General features: G+C 39.2%; 1 protein-coding gene across 3 annotated transcripts in view; it reads right to left on the bottom strand.

Annotated features, from left to right (window-relative positions):
- Nucleotides 1–211: 211 nt before the first annotated feature.
- Nucleotides 212–27,124, bottom strand: part of METTL8 (methyltransferase like 8) — a 78,337-nt gene continuing 51,424 nt past the window's right edge. Inside the window, exons 4-11 of one of the 3 annotated variants that reach the window (XM_023744971.1) lie at nt 21,737–22,107; nt 20,309–20,358; nt 14,781–14,844; nt 13,463–13,602; nt 8,636–8,742; nt 8,441–8,506; nt 7,090–7,690; nt 212–608 (exon numbers count right to left, since the gene is read on the bottom strand). In XM_023744971.1, coding sequence (XP_023600739.1) covers nt 7,500–7,690; nt 8,441–8,506; nt 8,636–8,742; nt 13,463–13,602; nt 14,781–14,844; nt 20,309–20,358; nt 21,737–22,107 — 989 coding nt within the window. In that variant the 3' untranslated portion in view covers nt 212–608; nt 7,090–7,499. Of the gene's footprint in view, nt 609–5,164; nt 5,961–6,646; nt 7,691–8,440; nt 8,507–8,635; nt 8,743–13,462; nt 13,603–14,780; nt 14,845–20,308; nt 20,359–21,736; nt 22,108–27,124 lie in introns of those variants that run through there. The other 2 variants (XM_023744975.1, XM_006083147.3) reach the window with 2 other exon arrangements.

Here is a 27,124-nt window from a genome sequence, read left to right as displayed (position 1 = left end):
ACATTCATAGAATAAATACTTTCCTGAATCCTGAACTTCATTTTTTCATTTGCATTAAAAAAAAAATCTTCTAGAGCAGCGGTTCGCAACCTGTGGGTCGTGACCCCTTTGGGGGTCAAACGACCCTTTCACAGGGGTTGCCTAAGACCATTGGAAAACACATATGTAATTACATGTTGTTTTTGTGATTAATTACTATGCTTTAATTATGTTCAATTTGTAACAATGAAATTGGGGGTCACCACAACATGAGGAACTGTATTAAAGGGTCGCAGCATTAGGAAGGTTGAGAACCACTGTTCTAGAGGGTCAAAGTGGAATATATACATTACAATAAATGAGGGCTGTGAAGGAAGAAGTATGAGTAATGAGAAAAGCAATTCTCCTTGGAGACGAATTTCCTTGCTTCAATGCAGCATGTGATTCTGGCAATTTCAGTCATTCTCTTTCAGGTGCTTTTCGGTGCTAGTTCCAAATGCTGCTTGAGGGACCACTGTCTCGGCCCACCTGAGGGAGTGGGGTGAACTCAAGATGTATGAGGAGCTATCACATTCTCTATGGCAAACATTCTGTTCAGCAGGACAGCCCTGGGAGAAAGACAAGTTACTCTTGGGAAGCAAGAGGTGAGAGAAACGAGGCAGCAACTGAATAGCGTTGCTTATGTTAAGTACATAACATTAAAAAACAAAAAAACGAATGCAATTGACTCAACAGTATCTCAGCATTAATTTTAGAAAGTCACTTGGTTTTAGCACTTTTCCCCAATGGAAAAGGCTTTAAGACACACAGGGTGATTGCTGTTCCCCATATTTTTTTAAACAACCAACAACCAATATATGTATAGATTAACTGAAAAAAAACCAAAAAACTAGTTTCTGTTTTTTTTCTGCAATGAGCTAGGAAGTGCAGCATAAAGGAGGAATGGGTTGAAAACTACCAAAGAATTTGTATAAGGATAACAAAACTCATGAATTTCCTGGACCAAACCCCATCGGCCCAAGTAGGAGACATAATGGTTGGGGCTTTGGGGAGGCAATCGATGGCTCACCTAATTTGGTAGGTGTCAGCTGATAGAAATGCATGTATCCTGGAGCCCAGGCTCTACTTAGTGCCTGTCTGTTGGAGAAAATCAAAGATAAAGACGCAAATCACTGGGAGGCCAAGCGCACAGCTAATTGGACTCTATCTGTAACTATGTGAAGTCCATCTGCTCCTACTTAAAGTATTGACCTTTTTTCTCCTTATGTAATACTAGAGGCCCGGTGCACAAAAATTTGTGCACTGGGGGGGGGAGGGGCCTCAGCCCGGCCTATGCCCTCTTGCAGTCTGGGGCCCCTTGGAGGATGTCCACCTGCTGGCTTAGGCCGGCTCCCTGGGCCCGGCAGCCCTCGGGGGATGTCCACTTGCCAGCGGGGAGCAGACCTAAGCTGCAGTCGGACATCCTTAGTGCTGCTGAGGAGGTGGGAGTGACTCCCGCCACCACCGCTGTGCTGGCAGCCATCAGCCTGGCTTGTGGCTGAGCAGAGCTCCCCCTGTGGGAGCGCACAGACCACCAGGGGACAGCTCCTGCATTGAGCATCTGCCCCCTGATGGTCAGTGTGTGTCATAGTGACCAGTCATTCCCAGTCGTTCTGCTGTTAGGGTCAATTTGCATATTACCCTTTTATTATATAGGATAAAGGGGAGCAGGAGTTGTCACCCTAAAATATGCCTCTTTGGCATAAGGATTATTTTAGGCTGATTATTTTTAAACAATAGCAAATAGGAAAAGCTCTGACAACAGACTAGAAGTTACCTTTTTTAGAGAGACATTTGCATAAGGGAAATGTAATGGTGCATCAAGAAGAGAAGAATGACTCTAAATCTCTAAAAACTTATCAGTGGAGGAGGCAAGAACTTAAATCTGCATAACAACCTTACCCTTGTTTACTGTGCTTTTCCTGATCACCTCCCTCAACTGGCTCCCCACCCCACCCAAGCATCTTTTGTCCTTAGCTGACGATGGCATCTAAGGTGATGGCTTTGGCCATTTTGGGGAGTTACCCAGTTTTCCTGGGGTCTTTCCCATGTATAAGGAGGTACTGGTATATACATGATTAAACTTTTGTTGGTTTCCTACTGTTGGTCTCTCTCTCTCTCTCTCTCTCTCTCTCTCGTTAATCCTAACCACTGGTCCACGGGCCAATGCTCTAACCACTGAGCACCAGCCCGGGCTATCTCTCTTTTTATTACAGACGTCTTAGCCAAGAACTTAGAAGGATAGAGGAAAAAAATACTTTTCCTCCCCTCAAGTGTTAATGTGTGTGTATTCATTCACCTGCCTCTAGCAGCTCCTTATGAAAGGTTAAGTGGTTGTGAAACCACATGCTTTGGAGAATCCAAGCAGCTGTTTAAACTCCTGAACAAGTAGTGGTGCCTTGTGGCTTGCCTCTGATGAGTTGCAGAGGCAGCTGAGGGTGGGCTGTCTTTGACCATCTGCAGGTTTTAATATGCTCCGCCGATCTCATGCCAACCCGGCTTGCCAGAGTTGAGGTCACTGTACTCTGAGACATTTCGGGATGGTGCTCAAGAGAGCTGTGCTCTGCAGCCTCCTGGGCCCTCCTGCAGGTGCACTTGCTTTTTCAGTTTCATGCTGTTTTTCTTACCCTTTATAGCAGTGGTTCTCAACCTTGGCTGCACATCAGAATCACCTGGGAATCTTGTTAAAATCCTGATTTCTGGGCCTCATCATTAGTAACAAAGAAACAGAATTTCCGGAGGATGGGGCCCAGAAATCAGGATTTTAAAAAGATTCCCAGATGATTCTAATGTGCAGCCAAGGTGGAGAACCACTGCAGTCTATAGACACTCGCAGCAGCACTATTATTATTTGCTTGTTACTGCGTGTTGCTGATTCATGCTCAGAGGAAAAAGACATTTTGTCTTTCACACCCTCTCCTGTCACTTAAGGCATATGTTAACGAAGGACAGATTTTGGCATCCATTCTTCCCTGTAGCTTTGAGGCCACAATATCGATTCATTATAAATGAAGATGAAACTGTTACTTTACTTCTATTCATATTTATAACTACACCAAAGCTATCCTGCTGGTACCTTTGTGCCTCTCAAATCTCAAACCATATTCCAAGAAATGCTCAATATTTTATGCTTGAATTGGCATTAATGTACAGACAATGTTTTAAATAAAGATGTTTTCACTCATATTTTATACTGACACTCCATGAATTCACATAGATTAGATTATGCTAGAGCCGAATCTCTTTGAAGGCTTCCCCTCCCCTGGCTGTACAGACTAATTTTTCTCTTTAAGTGAGGAGGATGCAAGTACTGGGTGCTCTGCTTACCCAGAGGGAAGCCAAGTAGAAGGCTGAAGGCTAAAGTGGGTGGGGCAAGAGAATTAAATATACAGAATGCGTAAAAGAACTAATAGAAGGCTTTTGCTTCGTCATTCCTCCTGGTTCCTTTTGTTCCCTTCCTTCCCAGTTTGTTACTGTGGACAAGTGCAACCTACTTATTTCATAGACTCACTGGAGCTAGAATGAGCTATAGTAACCTTGAAGGTCATCTGATCCAAACTCCCCTCCATTGTTAAAATTCCCCGTTTTATTCAGAAACTCGCTTTCTTCTCCAGCAGCTTTCTGAGCAGCATTCGAGCCTTTCAATTAAAAGTGCACTGATGAGAGCAGAGGTTTGGAATCAAACAGTTCTGGGTACAAACTGTGGCTATCACTGACATCTCAGAGTCCTGTCTCATCGGTTAAATAGTTACAATGAAGCTAATTCGTCGGAGCTTGAGGGTTAAATGAAGTAAATAAAAGTGTAGTATATAAAAAACAAAACAGTACAGAGATAAGTTAAGGGTAGCTGAGCAGTTCAATAGAAACTAGGACCCACACTTCCTGTCTGACGCGAGGCTATACTTTTCCACAGCATTCTCACAAGGTCTCATAAAACCATTGAAAAAGTTTCTGATGCTGGAGTGCTCAGTGTGCTACCTGGTAGACTGTAAATGCTTTTATTAATAACAATACCTCACATATATTCGGGGTTTTAGAATTTACAATGCGCTTTCACAAGTGGGGGGAAATAGCCACGCCAACATGTCTACTGATGACTAAAAGGCAGGAAACGGAGGAGCAGAAGTTCTGAAAGGTCTATTAGCGATGCAAATGTGAAGTCACCTGCACTGGTGAGGAGCTTAATAAACATTAAAACCAACTAGAAGTTACAATGCGAGACACATTCAGGCTTCAGATCTTGGCCTTGACGAGTCCGAAAATCATAAGAACACAGCATAGGGGCTTGGGGGCAAGAATTTAAGCGACCTGAAGCTTAACAGTCTAAATCAGTGGTTCTCAACCTCCTGGCCCTTTAAATACAGTTCCTCATGTTGTGACCCAACCATAAAATTATTTTCGTTGCTAGTTCATAACTGTAATGTTGCTACTGTTATGAATCGTAATGTAAATATCTGATATGCAGGATGGTCTTAGGTGACCCCTGTGAAAGGGTCATTCAACTGCCAAAGGGATCGCGACCCACAGGTTGAGAACTGCTGGTCTAAATGGTTCAGATGTCCAGGAGGGCAGCTCTCTGCATATGGATGAATTTTCACATAGAAACCAGAGTACAGCAAAAATTCAGAGTGCATAATGGTAGAACCCTCAGTGCGTTCATAGTTTAGAGACAAAGCATATGGAACTGAGACAAACAGCAAATAAGCTCTCAGAAGTCAACATTAACTGGGTGTTTCAATCTGACAAATGTGTCGTACTGCATGAAAAACTTTTAAAAATAGAAACTGTTACCTTGGCTTTTCGCACAACCCTCTCAAACAGTTCTTCACGTGTGTGACAATTTTTACATTTGGAAAATGCTCAAAAGTGAATTTTTAGAAATGGAAAAAAATGGAAGGTGCATTTCCAATATAGCACATTTCATTGTTTCTGTAGCCTAAGATGAAAGAACATATCTTTTTCTGTTAGAAAGAAAATGGGAAAAAAGAAAAAGAAAATGGACCTCTCAAAATCTAGCTCCTTCAGAAGATGGATTTTTAAATATCAAACTCTGTCTAAAGGGAAAAATAAAAATTTCATGCAATTAGCAAATAGCTTAAATTAATACCCAAGCAGGAGCATTTGTAACACTTCATGATTTTGTTAATACCTAAGGCAATATTCCAAATCAGGGCTTTCTCTTTTTTTCTTCTTCTGCCCAAAAATCTACATTTCTAGCAATACGCAAACCGACTTATATCCTTTTTGGGGCAAAATAGGGGGTTGATTCAGGTCAGAAGACTGACCAACAAACTTAAGACACTGGTAGAAATGGCCCTACTGAGCCATTACGTGGAATAGGAGGTCTATGCTAGACAGAGCTCAAAAGAGGACAGTTTGTGTCTCACAGTCCAAATCCGGTTGCTGTTATTTTGAAGCTTCTAAAGGTTAACTACATGCTGTAATACGCTATAGAAAGACACGAAGCTGAATTTTACTGCGCCAGTCAAGAGGCAGGCTTGAATCTGCTATTTAGGACCGAGAGAGACAGTACAATTTACATGTGTGAGAATGTGAGAATAATTTCACCTTCTGTTGTTTTTAAAACCACCTTGGGCCATGATTTTGAAATTAAGAAACAAGATCTGCTGGGGTTCCCATAGCAACATTAACTTATCTAACTTCCCTTGCTGTATGTAATACTTTCATTACTAGCTTGGCTAGTAAATGTACACTTTAATTATGAAAGACAACCAAGTTAAGAGTCTCGGGCAAATTTTAACTTTTACATTTACTGACATGCATGTTTAAACAAACCTGGATATTGTACTTCTGAAGACTTGCTACCAAGGCAAGTGTGTACAAAAACCTTTCTGTGGTCTTCCTTGCTCCTCATCTCTGTATTCCATTCTTTAGATGACCCCTCAACCAATCTCTCCAGATACATTTATAACATGCCATGACTAGGATAAAACAGAAACCAACCAACCTCAGATGGCTCCAGTCGGGGGACTAGACCCCGATGTGTCCCCCATCTAGTCTGTCTATAAGATGACCCTCTCCCTATCTTTTCTCCACTATTCATCATCATGAATGTCCTGCACCAAATACGTTTTCTCACCATCTTGAGAGCGTACATTCAAGGACCCCCTCCCAGAACCCTGACTCTTCCCCCTTCCTTCCCACAAAGATCTTTCAGAACCACTATTACTACTGTGACCATCACCATGTGACACCCTGTTTGTGACTGGGCAGCATCCCTCCCCTATTATTAAAAAAAATAATATTGTCTTGATTTTCCTTTGAGGAACTTTCCTCCATTCTATACATTCTGGTGGCACCACCAATGAAGCTGCCCTGCCCCAGCCTATTAAGAGGTAATCCATGACCTAAATTGGACCAATCACATTCTCCCAGGAAGTTGAATTTTAAGTAAATTAAAAAAGGAAAAATAGTGGGGACTGAATTATTGCGACGGTGGTCCTTTGAAGAGACTGTCCATTTCTCCCAGATTTCTGTGACTCCTCATCAATGTGCACCAGCTGTTAAGCTCCCTACTTGAGTACTTGATCATATATTATCTTTAATCTTGATCTAGAGGCTTGCAATGTGCACGTTTTGCTTTGCCAGCTAGATAATATTGATGCTCTCTGAAAACAGGGCTGGGTCTTTATTTATTGTATTATTCCAGATAATTCAGCACAATGTAAGTACTTAGTAACAAATAATTAAAAAAACAACAATCTTAGAAACTCTGTAAGTACCTAGTAACAAATGAAAGACCAATCTTAGAAATTCTATTCTATTAATGTGCAATACACAAGCTAACTTATATCCTTTTTGAGGCAAGGTGGTAAATAAATTTTTAATTGCTACAATTTAAGAATTTTCTTGGATATAAATAGTTGTCTTAAGGAGAACTTAAAATGACTTAAACACCAAATAGTCTGAAAATAATTTTAGCATGGGTCATAATTCCCCAATTTTAGAAAAGGAAAGAGAAACTGAAATTCTCTTTCAGATATCAGTCTCTGAATTAAAAAAAATATTTTTTTGGGGAAAACAGACAACAAAACAATAAAAACAACACACCTTTGTCTTGGGCTTGTGATTTTCCCTGGAAACAAGGTGAGCTGCCTGTCCGCTACCAGATAATGCAGGAGGGAGTTAAACTGTGTTTGACTAATATATAAATAGCGTAGGTGATTTTCTCCTCTTCTGAAAAATGGAAGGTCATGGCTTCTCAGAATCATGACTTATGACAGTAATTAAATTGCATGCTTACAAAATTCAAACAAGCTTGCTCATATTAAGTTTTGAAAACACAGGCTATGGTGCACTCTTCCAAACCACTTACACGTGCTTACAATACACCAAAGAGCTCGCCCACAATAAACAGCAGAATATATACATTCTCTTCTTCTGTCTTTTCATAAATATAAAATTATATAAATCTTTGAATAGTGTGGTCCTCTGGTCTGCACCTCAACATGGTACAGAGTTCAGCTATGCGAAAGGAGTGCAAGTGCTGATGTGGAGCTTTTTTGAGCCAAGTGTAATGGTTTCTGGAATTTGCCTTGAACCCATACTCGGTGCATTTTCACTTGTTTTTTCCTATTGACTTGTAAGCGGCGATCAATCAGATTTTGCTTCTCGTCCAACCCAGCCTTGCAGAACATACTGTGGACTTCCCCTGTGAGACGAAAATAGCAATCAAATGTGTGACATATGACTGGGGAGGGGGCGGGGCAGTCAGAAACATGGAACATTAAATGAAATGACTGACCATCTAAATTTCATTTTTACTAACAAATACTCAATACAAAACAATGAAGGGAACGTGAAACTAAGTGGGTTTCTTCCACTTCACCCAAACACACCAAGTATAAACAGGCTGGCACAGCAAGCAGAGATGTACATTATTGGTGACAGCTTTCAATATTTTGAAAGGTGCCCCGTTTGAGTTTTTATTGGTTTGCAGAGATCCCAAATGACACTTTATAATACTATTCAAGTAAGTTTGGGGAAAGTCCTTAAGCACAGGATTCATTTTCAATACTTTTTTAAAATGAGAAAGTGACAAGAGCTAAGTAATTTTCTAGGGACTCTTAAAATCATACTCCTGCCTCTGCTGTGGCCTACCATCAAGTTTTTTCATATCTGGACAAACAGTACCTCCGAAATGGAACAGACTATCCCTTCATTTGGGCATAAGGATGGAACAAGTGATTATTTAAAGCAGTTTCCACTGGAGAAAGATTAGAAGGCCAAAAGGCCATTTTCAAGCTGTTATGTAGAATAGTACAGTCACCAAAGTGTGAAGACATCCAATGTTTAATCAAGCATTAAAGCCTCATTTTTAGAGCTTCTGAATTTTCTCTCTGTAAACAATAACCAAAAATATTTTTTACAGCTAATTATTTCTTCTTATAGATAAGTATACCTTTTGTAAAGAAATATGCCCGGGTACCATCTCCTCGAACATAAAAATTTTCAGATAAACAGTGCCCTGAAAAAAAAAATAATTATGAGAAGAGAAGCTTAGTATTTCTTTTTTTAGAAAAAATCTTGACATGAAATATAAATGAGGCATTCTTTGAAACACATGAAAATAATCTGAGACTGAATATACTATTACCCCTTTTGAAACGAAGCTGAGTCTTATCATATCTTCCATAGTCCCGAAATAACAGCATGCCCCCAGGTTTCAGTAACTTGGACAATCGGTTTACAACACCTTGCATCCTTTGAAAACAAAGCAAGATACAGTTTGCAGAAATCTTTCATATACCAAATTTTAATTTCTTAAAGATAAAAGAAGAAAAGTTCGATAAGGCCCAAGAAACTTAAACCACAAAAATAAGGGCAACAAAGACAAAAAATATTTTGTATAGAAAGAAAAAAGGACACCAACTTGCTAAATTATCAGATTTAAAAGGCCTAGAGTATCAAGAAATCACCCAAATGACCAGAGCTTGATGGATGAAGTCAAAGCTCAACTACCAAACCACAGAGATATTTTCTGATCATTACAGCAAATTAAAGTAGGTCCAAGGCAGACAGAAACGGATGGCAATCTATTTTTCTTGCAAGATAAAAAATAAGCCAGAGCAATCCCAAATTGTGCATATCTAAACAGAGATCACCTTTCCTCCAAAGTAGCTCCTTTTATCCTGGCTTTTTTATTTAGTTCAAAGGTACCGACATTCACCAAAGTGTAACACCTCAGGATATCATTAACCCTTCCAGGTCTCTCTTCTTCCACTATCCTCTCCAAATTTGGTCATCAAGTTCTATCTTCTACTTCTTTTTTTAATGACATCTTTGATATTTTTCTCTTTTGTTTCCCATTAGAACTCCCTTGGTACAAACTGCTACCTCTTTAGGCCTAGAAACAGAATAGCTTCCTAATCTGTTTTATTATTCTCCCTGTCAACAATTCCTGCATATTATTAATGACTTATTCTGCTTAAAATGATGGTTTTGTGAAATCATTGCTTTGCTCAATTAATTTTTCCTGTCTCTTTCCCACTACTTCCTAATCTGAAGCATCAACTCCAGCCAAACTGTACATGCTTGGCTCTGAGCAGTCCATGCCTTTCTTTGTTTATGTGGTTTCCCCTTAAAGAATTCTCTCCTTGCTCTCTGCCTATTTAAATTCTATTCACGCTCCAAGTCCCGGCTTAATACTGGGAAGCCTTTACTTTCTTTCTTTTATTATTTATTCTACGCATCTTGTTCCCCATCAAATACGACCCCTTGTTACTGTTCTTGACTTAATGCTTTTGGTAAAGTGTTCTTGGACTTATGTGTAAATATGGGTGAGAGATGGTGAAGATTTCAGATCTTATATTAATGCCCAGTGTTTGACATTGGCTGCCTACACAGCTCTATTGAGAACTCAGGGCTCATTGGGAATGATGATCAGAGTACAAAATCAGTGACAAATGTCTGCCCTGGGCAGAGAGTGGTAAATTGTAGCTGGTGTGCTAATCCATACTTTATCCACGCTACTTAAAGCTTCTGAGATGTTCTTGTTTTAAAAGTGAGGGCTTGGGATCAGATAATCTGTACATTCTTTCCAATTAAGACACTGTTCAGTGGAATAATGGGGTGAAAAGCTGTGCCAGGTTATGAAGGAAGCAGATACACGAAAGGAAGTGAGAACACGAAAATAACTATGAAAACAAAAGAGAAATATAACAGAAAGAGGTGGCATGCTTAGATCAAAAGCTCTTTTAAAAAACTGAAACATAAGTACACAAAAGGGAAAAAGAAAAGTATTTTTCCTTGTTTATTTTATTACAAGTTTTTCCCCCACACTGTGCTTATATTCTTAGACTTTGGCAATTAAATATGACTATATCTAAACCTTAAAATAACTCACTTTCAGGATATGTTTTATGTACAGAGAAAAGTCTCCTTTTGCAATTATTACTAAAGCAAGCGTGAAACAAAAACGCAGAAAAACAAAGAGCCAAGTATAGTTGACTCCTGAGCAGCATGGGTTTGACTAGTGCAGGTCCATTTATACATGGACTGTTTCCAATAAACATATTGGAAACTTTTTTGGAGATTTCCTTACTCCTGTGAAGCAATCGTATTGATTACCTTATGCTGCCATAAGGCGATTACATTGCTTCTTCCCCATTATCAATGCATGAATCATTATACCTGTAAATAAGTATGAATTTCTTTTTCACAATATCTTTTCATTTTTGATGTCTAGTGTTCGTGCTATAACATCTACAGTGTTTTGTATCATGTAAGATAATACTGATGTAGGACCAACAGACAATCTAGCTTATAAACAGATGACATAAAATTACGGTATCAATAAAGACAGCACAGTACTGTAAATGTATTTTTCCTTTCTTATGGTTTTCTTAACAATATTTTCTTTTTACCAGCTTACTTTATTGTAAGAATACAGTATATAATGCCTATAAAATCCAGAAGGTATGTTAATTGACTGTTTATGTTATTGTTAAGGTTTCTAGTCAACAGCAGGCTATTAGTAGTTAAGCTTTTAGGGAGTCAAAAGTTATATGCAGATTTTCAACTGCGCAAGAGGACAGCACCCCTAATCCCTGCTTTGTTCAAGGGTCAACTGTACTTCAAAATGTAGCCACTTCCATCTGCAAATCTTTTCTTCCCAACTATCTTTTCATGTCGGGGGTTGTGGGTAAAGGCAACGGGTGGTAGCTCATTTCTTGATCACCCCGTCTTGGCTCATAATACAGTTCCAGGGCCAATGACAGCTGCAGGCAGGAGTGGCTGGCAGTGAGATGGACAAGACGAGAGGGGAGAAAGCCCCTTTTCTTCCTTTACCCTACTTGCGCCAACTCTGCTATCCTCTGGGTGAAGGAAGAAGAGAAGGAAAAGAAGAGGTTTTTAAATATGAGTATTGCCTGCCTAGTCTATGCTTGAGTCTGTGGTAAACATACTTTCTTTCATTTTAATGACAAGGACAGCTAGCTCTTCTTGTATAGCCTTCCATTTAAGCTGGGACCCCCAGACTCAAGGTCTAGCTGAACCACTTGCTGTTCATTTGTGCATGGATTTTCCAGGCTGGCAAGAATACTTTTCTAGAACTTCCCTGGGACTGAATCTACTACCACAATCCTAAATGACCCTAAAAATATTGTCTTGCCTTTTCATTTTCTATGACCCTCTTTCTACTCATTGACCTTATTTTTAGATCATTTCCACGTAGATAAGAAAGTGGCTACTGACGTGATACATCTGAATTTATTCTATAATAAATAAATAGAATAAACATACTATACAATAAAAGTAATCTTCCCAAGACATCTGCTTTCCCTTCTCTTTAACATTCTATTCAAATCACGAGAAAATACATCATCTACACTAATTTCAAATAGTCCTTTTGTGGTCTTATTTGGAATTTAAACATTTCCTGTTATGGGTGTCAAATAGAAAATCTTGTTCTCTATCCACCTACTCCATCCTTTTGACTATTCTTCCTTTTAACTATGGAACAAAACATGTAGACGACATCTTTTTACTAGTACCTGAATAATGCCAATGGTCTAAACAGATTAGCAGGAAGAAATAGGTTATAGAAACTGGGAGGGGAAAAAGTAGCTTAATGGAACCTGCTGTATCTAAGTGCAAATGTATCTTTCATTCAGATTTATCTGGAAATCTAACTTGTTTTTCCACAAAGTAATCCAAGTGCCCATCTCTGAACGAGAAGTAACAACTGTAAAGGGTCCTAGTGACCTTGTAGTTGCAAAGAGAGAAGCACATAGCAACTCAGCCTCTTTGGGAAAGGGTCACACTCATCAAACAAAAAGTGGTTGATGCCAAGCCTGTATCTGCTCCCAGAGCTCCTTCCTGGAGGAGTCTACGACCACAGTAGAAAGCCCACGTTTAAGAAACCTTTAGAAGGCACAACCCCTGAAGCCACACATGTGCCTGAATAGATACAAAGGGCAGAATTTTAAGAAAAGTGATCACTTTAATTACTGGTAATAGCTCTACGCTTCTTCTCTGGAGAAACGCTAGGTTTACTCTTTCAAAACATTGTGTGTGGTCCTACCCAGTTTTGCTCAGTGGATAGAGCATCAGCCCACGGACTGAAGAGTCTCAGGTTTGATTCCAGTCAAGGGCACATATCTTGGTTGCAGGCTCAATCCTTAGTCCTGGTCAGGGTGTGTGCGAGAAGCAACCAATCGATGTGTCTCTCTTACATCAATGTTTCTGTTTCTCTCTCTCTCTCTCTCTCTCTCTCTATCTCTATCTCTCTTTCTCTCTCTAAAGATCAATGGAAAAATATCCTCAGGTGAGGATTAACAAAAAAAAAAACCACCAACAACAAAACATCACGTGCGAACAAAAAAATTAAGTCATAAATATTTAAATAATGTCACTAGGCCAACCTTAGATTATAAAGGTCCAAGGTTAATCTGGCAGATCTTGACAATCTTGACAACCCCTAATTCCCTAGTGGCCTTCTTCTTCTTCTTCTTCTTTTCTCCTTAGTGGGCTTCTTTAAAACAAAATTTTTAAAGCCTCTGGACAGACCTGTGTGAAGCCAAATAGATTCACAGCCCACCCCTTCACGAATGTTCAGAAAGATGCTAAATCAAAGATGTTTGTTTCTGATCACCAAGTACAATTTCCCTCCTGGGAGTCTATTAGGCTGCTCTGAATTTGTAATTTCCTTGAAGCACTGTCACTTTTAATAGGTATGTGTCTTGCCAGAGTGTGCACCCTTCATTCTGACAGTGACAGAAAACTCACTAATGAAGCAGTCTGACCAGTTTCTTTCTAAAAGTGTGAAGAAAGGGAAAACTGCATTTAAAAGGCTGCATATTATACATAATGTAGTTCACTAAGTAAGAAATGCAAGAATTGTCATTTTTGCTTTGATAGTTCTAAAAACTGCTGCTGCTAAAGGGGCTTTCCACATGTGCTTTACCCTTTGCGCTTCACTCACCTGTCAGGATGAATGGAAGAGAGCACAAAGACAAGGAGGACGACATCCAGGATCCCATCCGGGAACGGGTAGGGCAGGCCATCGTCACAAACATCGTGAACAAAGGCACAGCACTGGGCTGCTCTGTAGGATGGGTGCGACTGTCAGGATAAAGAAACAAAAAGAAGGGGGGAAAGTAGTTAGCAGACTTACAGTATTTTTCTTAAAGTAAAAAGGTCAATGTTTTTACTTCTCCCTAGTGCCTTTCTCTATACATTTGGATGCATCTTATTTCTGATTCAGTATTTTATTTCAAAAGCAGCCATAAGAATTAAGTCTACCACTTGTAGTTGATAACAAATATTCTTTGCCATCCCTCTTTAATTTTAAAAGTGGGGTGGGGCAGTCCTATGAGTCCATAGGCAGTGTTGCTGGAAGACTCCCCAGGGCTATTTCAGAGGCACAGGGCTGCTCCTCAGCTCTCCCCCATTGCTTGTGCAGGACTCCATGAGCTATATTAAAAAGGTTGCATTAGAGCACACACACACACTCTCTCTCTCTCTCTCTCTCTCTCTCTCTCTCTCTCTCTCTCTCTCACACACACACACACACACACACACACACACACACACTCACACAATTCACCTACAGAAACAACAGTACGAGGATACATACAAAAATATTAATAACACTGATTTATCCTAGGGCTCTAGGAAGTGTAATTGTAAGTGCACTTCAGGCTTTTCAATATTTTAGAAAATGTCTACAATGAATAATTATTACTCCTATTATCGGAAATTAGGTTCCGTGTGTTTACTATACATTTTTGTTTGTAGAATTTCCTTTCCTTTTCCATTTCTGAACAGTGCCTCTTCTTGCTAAGGATACGTTCACTAGCATTTGGGGGCTGGTCAAATAAGCCCAGGTTCCCCACTGTTTTCCTTACCTCCTAGGATGTTTTAGATTTGCATTATATGCCTTTTCAGACAAGCCCCTCCCCCCATTTTTTTTAATTTAATGAATGCCTACTATGTGCCAGACTGTGTGTAAGGCTTTATAGACATGAACAAGACCACCTTGTAGGAGCTGTTGGCCTTTCTAGGTGTACCAGTCCCTTCAACTCTACATTAAATTCAAAACAACTTTTATTGTTTTAGGGTCCTAACTTAGGCATCTGTTGATGGTATGAGTCCCAGAAATAGTAAAAGCTCAGTTAAAAATGGCCACAGATGACATCTGATGCAGAAACATTCCCTCCCCTGGCCCAAATCACTTCCACAGCAAATAAGTCAGGTTCTTACTAGTATCTGGCTCTCCTTACAGAAAATCCAAGGCATACCTTTACTAGCTCCACAGCTCCAGAGGCGAAATCACAACAATAAAGAAAGGACTCTGGAGCATTCCTGTGAAAATGAAAGAAGTACTTAAATCCAGAATCCGGATATGCTCTGACTGCAGAAGAAAAAAACTAGGTCTGAACTAATTAATAAGTACTTCCTCAATAGAATTTTGGATGATACTTGGCTTGTCATTTCGTTTTTGTAGATACTGTTCTCAATAGTGGTTTGTGGGTGGTCCTCCTGTTGCCTCTGAACCAACATTGTCTCAAACACTTATTAATGACAGGGTTCATTTCATATTCCTGTCCTGGTTTTAAGGCTATTACTAAGGCCTACCTCCCCTCAAACCACACTCTCACATGGAAAACCTCCGAGGTCATCCATCAGCATTGCTTCAGCCTCCTCCTGCCCCTCACAGGCACTCTTTCTTCTCAGCCTGTGGGAAGCCGCACATTGTCTAGCAGAGAGGTGACCTCTGAGCCCAGGTCTATAGCTACTATTAGCTTAGGCAACTTCTACCCGGACACAGGCCACCATGTCCCTTCAGTGGTGCTTCATTCACCTTCCTGTGTGTACAACTCATTTGGCTCGTGGGCCTCTGATGCTGTGAAGGGGCGGAAACACACACACACACACACACACACACACACACAGCTTGTAAATACAATTTCTAAAGACTAAAACACTACTATATTAATTCTTAGTTATCTTTTCAAGTTATTGTCAAACTTTTATTGAGACTCATTTATGTACCAAGCATTAGAGTACAAAGTAGTAATGAAGTTGTGTAAGAAGAGTATGGATTTTAGAATCAAATAGACCCGTGTTCAAATCCTGGATTTGCCACTTATTAACTTGCGAATTTGATTTAATTTCTTCAAGACTCAGTTGGTTTATTTACAAAATGTAAATAAAGCCAAAACCGGTTTGGCTCAGTGGATAGAGCGTCGGCCTGCGGACTCAAAGGTCCCAGGTTCGATTCCGGTCAAGGGCATGTGCCTGGGTTGCGGGCACATCCCCAGTGGGAGATGTGCAGGAGGCAGCTGATCGATGTTTCTAACTCTCTATCTCTCTCTCTCTTCCTCTCTGTAAAAAATAAATATTTAAAAAATGTAAATAAAGCACATAAATTGAGCTCTTTTTTTCTGGGGTGTGGTGTGGTGGAGAGGTTGACACATGAAAATCTTGACTAATTTTAATTGGCCTCCACTGAACTCAGACAAGTTCTATTTGGCCTTTATCTGAAATTCATTTAACAATGGCTGGACGATGGTTGTTAATGGGCAGCTGTATACTTTGAATTCTGTGGGCCAGTATCCTTCCTTATCATCTCTCATATGCTAGGATCAAATAATCCTTGCATCATGTTACTTAGTCTGTGTTTGAATCACAGAAAGGGATCAGTATGCCATTAAATTTTAATTATCACAATGGTCCTGGCTGTTGTGGATTTTATAGGCTATGTGGGGACATAACTGGTTTTATACAACTACTAAAGGGGTGTTGCCAGGGCAGGCTTCTGGAGGTTTAAGTCTTAGGAGTTTTTGTTGTTGTTGTTGTTAATCCTAACCCTAGGATATTTTTTTCCATTGCTTTTTAGAGAGGGAAGGAGGGAGGGAGGGAGGGAGTGAGGGAGGGACATACACACATCAATGTGAGAGAAACTCATCGATTAGTTGCCTCCCATGCGCACCCTGACTGGGGCTGGGAATTGAACCTGCAACCCTTTGGTGTGCTGGCGACGCTCTAACCACTGATCAATGCCGGCCAGGGCAGTCTTAAACATTTTGAAGGAGAGGACAGCATTGCTAAGTGGGGAGAAGGGGAAACCGGTTTCGGCTCCATTGCTTTTTAAAGAGGGAAGGAGGGAGGGAGGGAGGGAGGGAGTGAGGGAGGGACATACACACATCAATGTGAGAGAAACTCATCGATTAGTTGCCTCCCATGCGCACCCTGACTGGGGCTGGGGATTGAACCTGCAACCCTTTGGTGTGCTGGCGACGCTCTAACCACTGATCAATGCCGGCCAGGGCAGTCTTAAACATTTTGAAGGAGAGGACAGCATTGCTAAGTGGGGAGAAGGGGAAACAGTACAAGGGTTTAGAGGTAGGAGTCACACACCAGGGATAAGAAGCAGAATTGATCCCAACAGCCCAAACTGGTATGAGATAGGATATTCAGGTGGGTCTTGAAGCACATAATTAGAACTTTTTTTTAAAATATATTTTTGTTGATTTCAGAGAGGAGAGGAGAGAAAGAGAGATAGAAACATCAATGATGAGTGAGAATCATTGATTGGCTGCCTCCTGCACGTCCCCCACTGGGGATCGAGCCCACAACCCAGGCATGTGCCCTTGACCGGAATTGAACCTGGGACCCTTCAGTCCGCAGGCCAACAAGAACTTCTAATTTGATTCAGGAAGCATTTCAAGCAAAGAGGACTTTTAAATAAATATGGACTCTAAACACAAATATGCATTTAGCAAAATATCACCCAGGCTCAGATTATATTCTTTTTTTCTCAATATATATATATTTTTAAAATATATTTTATTGATTTTTTTACAGAGAGGAAGGGAGAGGGATAGAGAGTTAGAAGCATCGATGAGAGAGAAACATCGATCAGCTGCCTCCTGCACACCCCCCACTGGGGATGTGCCCGCAACGAAGGTACATGCCCTTGACCAGAATCGAACCTGGGACCCTTCATTCCGCAGGCTCTATCCACTGAGCCAAACCAGTTAGGGCATTTTCTCAATATATTGTTATTGATTTCAGAGAGGAAGGGAGAGGGAGAGAGATAGAAATATCAATGATATTTCTAGTGGGATTGAGCCCAGAACCCGGGCATGTGCCCTGACTAGGAATTAAATTGTGACCTCCTGGTTCATATGTCAACGCTCAACCACTGAGCCCGCCAGCCAGGCTCAAATTATATTCTTAAATGCTACCCATTGATGAACACTGTAGTCACGCATAGTCAGTCATTTGTTTTGTGGCACTAGGGATTGACACTTGGTTTAAGATCTGTCCAAATAAGTTCAAGTTGGATGAATAGAATTTGGTTATGAAAAGTTAACTGGTACTAAATCATCTCTCAGTAACTGTTTTCTCATCTTTAAAACAGAGATAAATACGGCATCTAAAGTGGTTGTAAAGATTGATGGGTTCGTGTAAGTGCAGTTTCTAGAAAGGTGTCTAATTCAGAGTAAGCACCTAATAAATGTTAGTCATTATTAAGTTACTGCTGTTGCTATTATTTATTATCATTACCATATTTTTAAAGGAAGATCTCCCTGTGCCTTCCAGGAACTTAAAAACTTAAGAACTTAACAGGGTTCTGTAAAAATTTCCATTTAACTCAAAATGCTTCTCTGGACACTGGCATGTCTAGCTCATTCTGAAGGGAATGCAGTCTACCTTTGGGCAGTAGTTACTAACCATCCACACGATACAGAATGGTCTAGTTGCTAAAGGAGAGCATGGGCCGCTCGCCACGTGTCCTGCCAGGGTGGCAGCATGACCTCTGAGACTGAATTCCCACTGCATCAGCAGCCAACGTTCAGGTCTTGTGACCACTCACTGACTTTCCAGAGCATTTCTGTGAAATCAGCTGACTGCCCTGGCCCTTCTCCCAGCAAGTAGGTGTAATATCACTGCTACTGCCACTCCACCAAGCACTCTCTTGGCAGGGGCTTAAGAAATAAACGATCCTTGGAGAATGATATGACTTCTCAATTCCAAAGGTCTAATTATAGCAAAATATTCTGAAAATGTAAAACATTAACCCTATACTCTCAAAAAGTAGTAAAACATAATTTCTTAGGTGGGGAAAAAGAAGTCTAATGGAAAGTTAATCACTGGTTGCCTTTTAAAGATGCATTCATTAGCTCAGATTACTGAGCTACAGTGATTTCTAAAATGTGGATACAAGGCAAAATAAAGATACAAGATGAGAAGAGACAAAGAGTGAGGAGGCAAGAGCTTGCAATTATCAGTCGAAGGGAGAAGCGGAAAGGGAAAAATACAACAAACAAGAGGGGAATCCGAGATATTAATGAATCAATATGTACTGAGCTCAACCTATCTATATTGTACTGTTAGGCTATCTGGAAAATCAGATTAAATAAAATATGCTCTTTCCCCCAAGGAATATAAACAGTGGTTGGAGAAAGAAGACATAAAGAAATGACATGCTAAATAATACCTTGAGATGAGTCATAAAGTAACACATAATCGACTGCCAATGCTGTAGATTTATGTGTATTATAAGCTTGGAGATCACTGAAGTGAAGGAACCTGGCTATGTGCTATAAAAGAACAGGAAATTTCAGCCCAGATATTGGAAAAGGGAAAACAAAGGAAATAAGTACAAAGAGAGAAAGGCCATTCAGAACTGCAAATCTGCCAGCATCACTTCTCCTTGGCCACTTTAACTGGTGATTTGATGCTATTAGGGGATTATTATTCATTATGTTAGGTTTATAATAGTACTGGAAAATGCCCTGATTTTCTGGAAATACAATAATAAGACATGTCATATTTAAAGATACAGTGTCATAATATTGGCATTATATTAATAATTGTTGAATCCAGGTGGTGGGTATGTGGGGATTCATTGTGTACTCTTTATTTTTCTGAATGCTTTTACATTTTCATAATGAAAATTTAAAAAAATAGCATCGTTAAATTTAAAAAATATGCATAGAGAAAAGATTGAAAAGAATTACAACAAAAATTCTGTCAGTAGCTATGTTAGGATAATGAGGATGATGGGTAACCCACCCCCACACTCACCCCCAAGCCCCGTTTCCTCTAATGGAAATGTTCTGGAATGTGCTTATGTTGACTTTATAATGGAAAAAGAATGGAAAAGCCATTGTGTAAATGTGAAAAAATTAAAAAAGGAACTTGGCAGACCAGCCACATGTAAAAGGTGGTAAAGAATGTTGGAAGGTGTGTCTTCTTTGTCATGGAAATAGTAAAACATAGAGGTGAGGTGGGGAATAGGGAAGGACCAGCCAGGAAAACATCTCAGTCCTTATCATCCACTTCTTTTAGTCTTAAGGTTAGTTGCTGTTACCTCCAAACAAGTCTAGAGACAATCATTTGACATCCAAAGGTTTTATCCTGGGAGTGGCTCTGGTAGTAATGACAAGATAAAATGAGGATTAAAGCATAAGTTTTAAACTCAAGTCTCTGTGTGTAAAATGACACCTATGTAGCCTCGAGGAGCAATTCACAGCTTAGTGGGAGGATCAACTCTCTTGCTCTTTTCTTACTCACTCATCCACACAAACAAGCTTAAAAAAATACTTCAATGCATGGTGGACAACCCATGGCTGTGAAATACTATTTTCAGAGTAAACTTGAAATTAGGCTCTAAGACCAAGGCACTGCTTTTGAAATTTGCCTTAGTCATTTTCTATATGGGAACAAGAACACTACTGGCATATACGTGATAACATTTCCCCAGAATTTCTCAATACCCCCATACATATATAAAAATTTATAGGAGTGAACTCACTGCAAAGTGTTCAGAATTGGAAAAACACTATTTCCAGCACCACAGCCAACCTAAAATCAAAAGAACAAACAAATATCATGAAAGCAAGGTGGAATTTTTCCCACCAATGTTGGGTTTTTAATTAAAAAACAAAACAAAACAAAACTAGAAGAAATTTACTGGACCTCCAGGAATAAGAGAGTTTTCTAAACTCAAAAGCAATGGAATAAAGCACAAAAATAATACTAAGAAATTTAACTACGGAAACATTTAAAGTTTTTTATACACCAAAACCTAAATAAACTGAGTTAAAAGATGACCAAAACACTGTGGAAAAACAAAACAAAACCCATTTGCAATAAATATGATAAAGGGCAGAGCTCATTCAAAATAAACAAACAAATAAAACCTATAGGTAAATAAGCAAAGAAAATAAAAAGAACACAAAAGAAGTACAAATGGCTTCTAAGCATTTGAAGAACTATATGATCTATTTAATAATCAAAGAAATGCAAATTAAACAAGGTATATTTTTTGTCTTATAAAGCAGAAAGCATGAAAATAAGAAATTCTAATCAATGAGGATGTGATGAAATAGACACACAGTGCCATGAACTGGTATTAGTACAACTTCTTAGGAAGCAATTTGGCAATATATCTTAAGAGTATTAAACATTTTAATAAACTATGAACTAGTAAACCTAATCCAAGATAATAAAAGAAAATAAAGTCTATTTCCAAAGATGTTTGTTGTAGAAACCTGAAAACAATTTAAATACTTAGTAGTGTGAAAAAAGATAAGTAGAATTATAGTGCTCCATATAGTAAAATATTTTGTAGCTATGAAAATGTTTATAGAAAAGTTTTAAAGATAGGGAAAACAGCTTATGATATAATGTTAAATAGAAACAAAGCAAGACCCCAAAATACAGCTATAGTATAGCTCAACTATATAAAACAGTATAAACAAAAGGAGAAAATGTCAGTAAAATGTTAACAGGAGGATTACAATTTTATTTCTCTTATCTACTCTTTTTTTATTTTTTAAAATTTCTTTATTGATTAAGGTATTACATATGTGTCCTTATCCCTCTCTTATCTACTCTTTAGCAAATTCTCTGTAATTAATATATTCTACCTTTATAATCAGAAGGAAAATGTGTATTCTTAAAAGTAGAAAATCAAGGCCCATACACCAGATTAGCAAATTATATTTCACATTTCTGTTTCACCTGAAAATAAATAATAACAATAAGAGATAGAAATTAAGGCCAAAACTTTACTGGTATTTAAAACTGCACTCAAGTTGGAAATTAAAACAGATAAATTTTTAAAAATTTTAAATCACAATCATTTTCCCCTTAAAAAAATCTGGATAGTTAATAAAGTAATATGAAATGTACATTTAAAATTATTGCCACGCCCCATGCTGGCCCTGCAGTGCAGTACCTCTAGGATTCTGAAAGTGGCTTTGCTACCAGGAAAGAGGGCCGCCTTCAGAGGTCCTTTTCTATGCTCTTCAGAGTGGAGGTTGGCAAAATCAGATTCTGCTTTGCTTTGACCATCTGATGAACCAGAACTTTTCTGATAATAATTCTTTTCTTCAGGCACAATAGGACAGTGCTTTCTTGAGAAACAATTTGCAGCATTAGTTTTTACATAATCCCATGATAATTCTTTTGCCTCCTCTTCAGTTTTCTGATCAAGTGGAAGAATTTCAGGAAATTCCCTCAGCAGCCAATTACGGTCCTTGAAAAACTTATTCTTATGAATCTTGTAAAATGTGTCCCAGTATTTATTAGCTTCCCTCTCATACTTAACTAAAATAAAGAAGAAAAAAAATTACTTAACTATGATTTACATTATTAGTTATCTTAATAACTAAATATGTTTAATAGTTAAATCTGTTAAATGTATTATATATCATTTATCATTTATAACAAGTATAATTAGTATTGAATAACTTTAACATTATAATTATTTGATTTTTTTAACTCTTACAGGTTAAAACTACAGAGTATTGGTTCTCTGAAAATGTGTCAATGTGTGGGATATTCAGTTCATCTGCTTCCATCTCAATAGTTTGGCCAGTAAGTTTTTGTGAGGAATATAATCATTGCAAACTGCTTTCTAGAGTGTAATCTTGGAATCTTAATAATCACATTTTTACCAATCTATAATAATAAAAGCATAATATGCAAATCGACCAAACAGCAGAATGACCGTCCGGATGGCCTCCAGACGACCACACTATGACATGCACTGGCGCCAGGCCAGCCAAGGCGGGTGCAATGCAATTGGTCAGGGGGCCCCGCCATCACCCCACGATCACCCCAAAGCAATCAATGGGGGTGCTCTGAGATCTATTACCCCAAAGAGGGAGGCCCAGGCTACCTGGCTGGTGGTGCTGGTGGTGCTGCGGAAGGTGGGTGGGGCCACCTGGCTGGCAGCCACAGAGGGAGGCCCAGGCCCCTCGGCTGGTGGGCGGGGCCTCCCTCTGCAGGGCAATCAATCTGGGGGCCCTGCGATCGATCACCCCACAGAGGGAGGCCCAGGCCACCAGCCAGTGAAGCTGTGGCGGGTGTGTGGGGCTGGCCAGTGATTGCCCCGCAGAGGGAGGCCCACGCCAGCCAAGTGATTGCACCCCATGCCTGTCGCCTGCAGAGGAAGGCGACCAGTGGCGGGGGAAGGGCAGGCAGTGCCGCATAGATGGCAAGCAGTGGCAGTGGCGGGGACCAGGCCAGCTGCTGGCAGCTGGGGGAAGGCAAGCCCCGATAGGCCCTGATCGCCAGCCAGGCCCAGGGACCAGGCCGGGCTGAGGGACACCCCCTCATCCCCGTGCACGAATTTTGTACATCGGGCCTCTAGTCTATATATATAAAAGCCTAAGCAACCATTAGGACCAGACGACTGGATGACCCGCTGGTAGCTATCACGCGCACTGACCACCTGGGGGAAGATGCTCAATGCAGGAGCTGCCCCCTGGTGGTCAGTGAGCTTCCACAGCCAACCTCCCGCAGCCGGCCAACCTCCCACAGTCCCTCCTTCCAGCCGGCCCCTGATCGGCTGGGAGGGACCCCACCCATGCACAAATTTGTGCACTGGGCCTCTACTAACCTATAAGACTCTTTATTATTTTAGAGAAAGAACACCTTATTTTTTATTTGTGTGAAAGCAGTTTCAACATGATATCTATGTAAATTGGTAATCAGATGGTATTATAAATGACATAATCTTAGAGATAGAATGGTCCATTGAAATAATCTACTCTGACCCCCCTGTTTTGCATTGGAAGAAAGACAGCACAGAATAGATGAGCCCAGTTATTCCAGGGCCTAGAGTTCCATCACAGCAGAATAGGGCTGACTCCTGGAGTCTAGGGGCCATCTCATAACTCCATTCTTCCCCCACCTCCAGAGGCATCTCTTCTTACTGACATCTCCTAATATGAAGCCTTAAAGAGAACTTCTGATGCCTTTCTAAAAGAGATATGCATTTTGTGATATCATACCTTACATTTCACTGGATCCCAGGGTCAGGCTTTGGTCAAGAGTCTCAAAATTTTAGGGAATTCTTAGCTTTCTGCCTCTTTCTATCTGTACCTTAAATTGATAAACTAATATACTTCTTCTCTCCCTCCCCCATTCATTCAACAAACTTTTCTTGGATACTATTATGTAACAGGCCTACTCCCTAGGCCTAATCCATGGGTTAAGAATTATTTTCACCCAATGTAGACACATGATATTTTAAAAGTGCTTTCAAAGAATAAAAAACCTATTGATTTGGAATAATTTCCAAGATTCAATGTTGGGTGAAAAAGCAAAGTGTAGAACAATATGTTAGCATGCAACCGTTGGTTAGAAAAAAAAAAGAGAAAAAGAATACATGTGTGTGCATACACAGAAACATACATGCATGTATATATACATATATACTTATATATATGTACAGAATAGTTCTAGAAGGATAATCTTTAATTAGTAATACTGGTTGCCTCAAAAGAGAGGAACTTAGTGGTTTGAGAATTTTCATTTGAATTTTAATCTGTGAAATTACTATATACCAAAAATAAATTAAACTAAGCTAAAAATAAAAATAACAGACTCATTTTTTCCATAGTTTTAAAGAAGCCCCTGCCCTTAGAACAAGCAGTGCCTATAGTGAGGTTTGTCTTTGTTACAGAGCCCTGGCCTGAAGCCCTTATAGTTTTTCTTTTCTTTCCATTTTTATCTTTATGGCCTTGCACCATGGATCTCCACCCATTTGGCCACAGACTTTCTTCCCATCAAGCCTGAACTGTATCTGGCAGCAGGAATGCTATAAAGACAGAAACTCCCATCTGTATTTAAGGCCTGAGAAATGAAAGCAGATCTCTGTAACAAAAGAATTATGTGATGTTGAAGTCCAAGACATGCTCACATCCACACTAATGGAAGGAAGCCTATTTATGATTAATCTAAACATGTTACATTTTATCTTTACAATAGTCCTATCTCTACTTTTAAAAATTGGAGTGTATACAAAGAAAACAAAACAACATTCTGCAAATCAGACTCAGGAGGGATTAGGAAACTGTCTAATTTCCCCAGGGTCTTCTTGCATCTTGCCTTCTTCCTTTTATCTTAAAAATCTTCTTTGTGCCCTGACTGGTTTGGCTCAGTGGATAGAGCGTCAGTCTGCAGACTGAAGGATCCCAGGTTCGATTCTGGTCAAAGGCACCAAAAAAGAAAAAAATCTTCTTTGTAACTCACTCTATGCTGGTAGAAGGTTTTTCTGCTTAATAAAAAGCAACCACCTAACAAGACCTACATTTAGTCAAATCTCTAGTATCTGCGTTTCCAATACCAAGCTACTTGTGAAGTGATTTTGAACCTAACTATCAGTAAATAGAATATAATAGTACACCGCGATTAATTTGCAGACTATTCCCCTAGGAATTAATTGGTGGTAGGGACCTAGACACCTAGGGAGTAACTTGAAAGAAAAGATATTCATAGCAGTGCTATTTGTAAGAGGAAAAACTGGGAAATAACTCAAATACCCAACAAACCATGACCAAGCAATCCATGCAGGTCAAAACAGAGTAACCTTACATAGCAATGAAAATGAAAAGGATAATAATAAGATAAAACATTCACACAGGATCGTCTATACACTGACTGCAACTCAAAAAATTATTTTACATTCATTTATCAAAATCTGGTGAAAATTTGGAGTGATGCTAACAATTTAGTGGTTATTATGTAGTTCTTTCTTTTGCAGTTTTGTCTACATCTTACACAAAGATAAAGAATCTTAGCTGATTCTTCCTTCAAGTTGCCTACACAGTTTCCTCATTTGATGAGAGGTTGAATGTACTCCATGTTCAAGCTCTAAAAAGTCTATGTACTTTCCTATTAAACCCCACGAACTTATGGAGAACATTAGACATGATCGGTTCTACAAACTACAAAATCTTGGATAAGACTGCTGTCATAAAAACGAGCCTGTATTACTATTTTAATTTCTACAATTTACAAAGAAAATGAATCTGCAGTAGATGGCTGGAATCTGATTCATGTACCAAATATATCAAGCATCTAAATTCAGCCCTGGCCTAGGAAATCTTTAGAAAGGATCTGAATACTATTAGAAGATGATGGTCAAGGTCTGTGTATATACTTTCAAGCCTTTTTCAAGTATTTCCTAATTTTCAAAATTATGAGGAAAAGAACCCCAAACAATGACATAAATCATTATACCAATAACAACATCATTAAAAATAACAACAATTACACATACTAAGTATCGATTATGTGCTAGGCACTATGTCAAATACTTTACTTGGCTTTTTCTTCCCATTTAATCTTAATAACAAATAGACGTATTATTCAAATAGACGTATTATTCCAAATTACGAAGAAATTCAAGGTCAGAAGAGATAAAAAAAATTTCCCAAGGTCCGCCAGAGCCTGGACTTGGACCAAGTCCATCAAACTTTAAAGCTCATGCTCTTAACACCATTACACTACACTGCCTTCCTAACAGAAAATCAATAGGAGCCCCTCCAAAATACCTCTGAAAATAATCTGTTTTTCTTTTTTCTTTCCAGGTTTCTGCTGATACTTTATTTTTTTATTTTTGTGTTCAACACTATTTTGTATTAGTTTCAGGTGTACAGCATAGTGGATGGACATTCACGTAGGTTCCAAAGTGTTCCCTCTGATAATTCAAGTGCCCACCTGGCACCACAGATAGTACAATATCGTGTACTCTATTCCCTATGCTTTACCTTACATCCCTGTGACTATTCCGAAGCTATCAATGTGCACTTTTTAATCCCATTATTTTATTTCACCCTGACCCACTGCACCCCACCCCTCTGGCCTCCATCAGTTTGTTTTCTGTATGTGTAAGTCTGTTTCAATTCTGTTTATTTGTTTACTTTGTTCTTTAGATTCCTCATATAAGTGATATCATACGGTATTTGTTTTTGTCTGGTTTATTTCACTTAGCATAATACCCACTGTGTCCATCCATGCTGTTGCAAATTAATCTGTTTTTTCTAATTCTGTACTTTCTTCTCATTATGAAACACCAAGTTAAAATGAAAACCTCAGCATGACTTATAATCAGTATAACTAAGTTGTAAAAATAATGCTGATTGGAGTAAACCTTCATAAAAACAGGTCAGAAATACATAATTAAACTCCATTTAAATTATATAAAATATCAATTATGTATGCAAAATTATATGATGAAATTAGGGTGAGCAATGGCAACATTAAATGCTCTATGAGAATAGATGGGTTTGTGGCATAGAAACAAAACAGAAACAGCTCTTAGGATAGGATG

Source organism: Myotis lucifugus, unplaced genomic scaffold (assembly GCF_000147115.1).
Source record: "Myotis lucifugus unplaced genomic scaffold, Myoluc2.0 scaffold_5, whole genome shotgun sequence".
NCBI classification, from domain to species: domain Eukaryota; kingdom Metazoa; phylum Chordata; class Mammalia; order Chiroptera; family Vespertilionidae; genus Myotis; species Myotis lucifugus.
The sequence above is the reverse complement of the archived record's forward strand: the minus strand, read 5'-3'. Positions and strand labels throughout refer to the sequence as shown.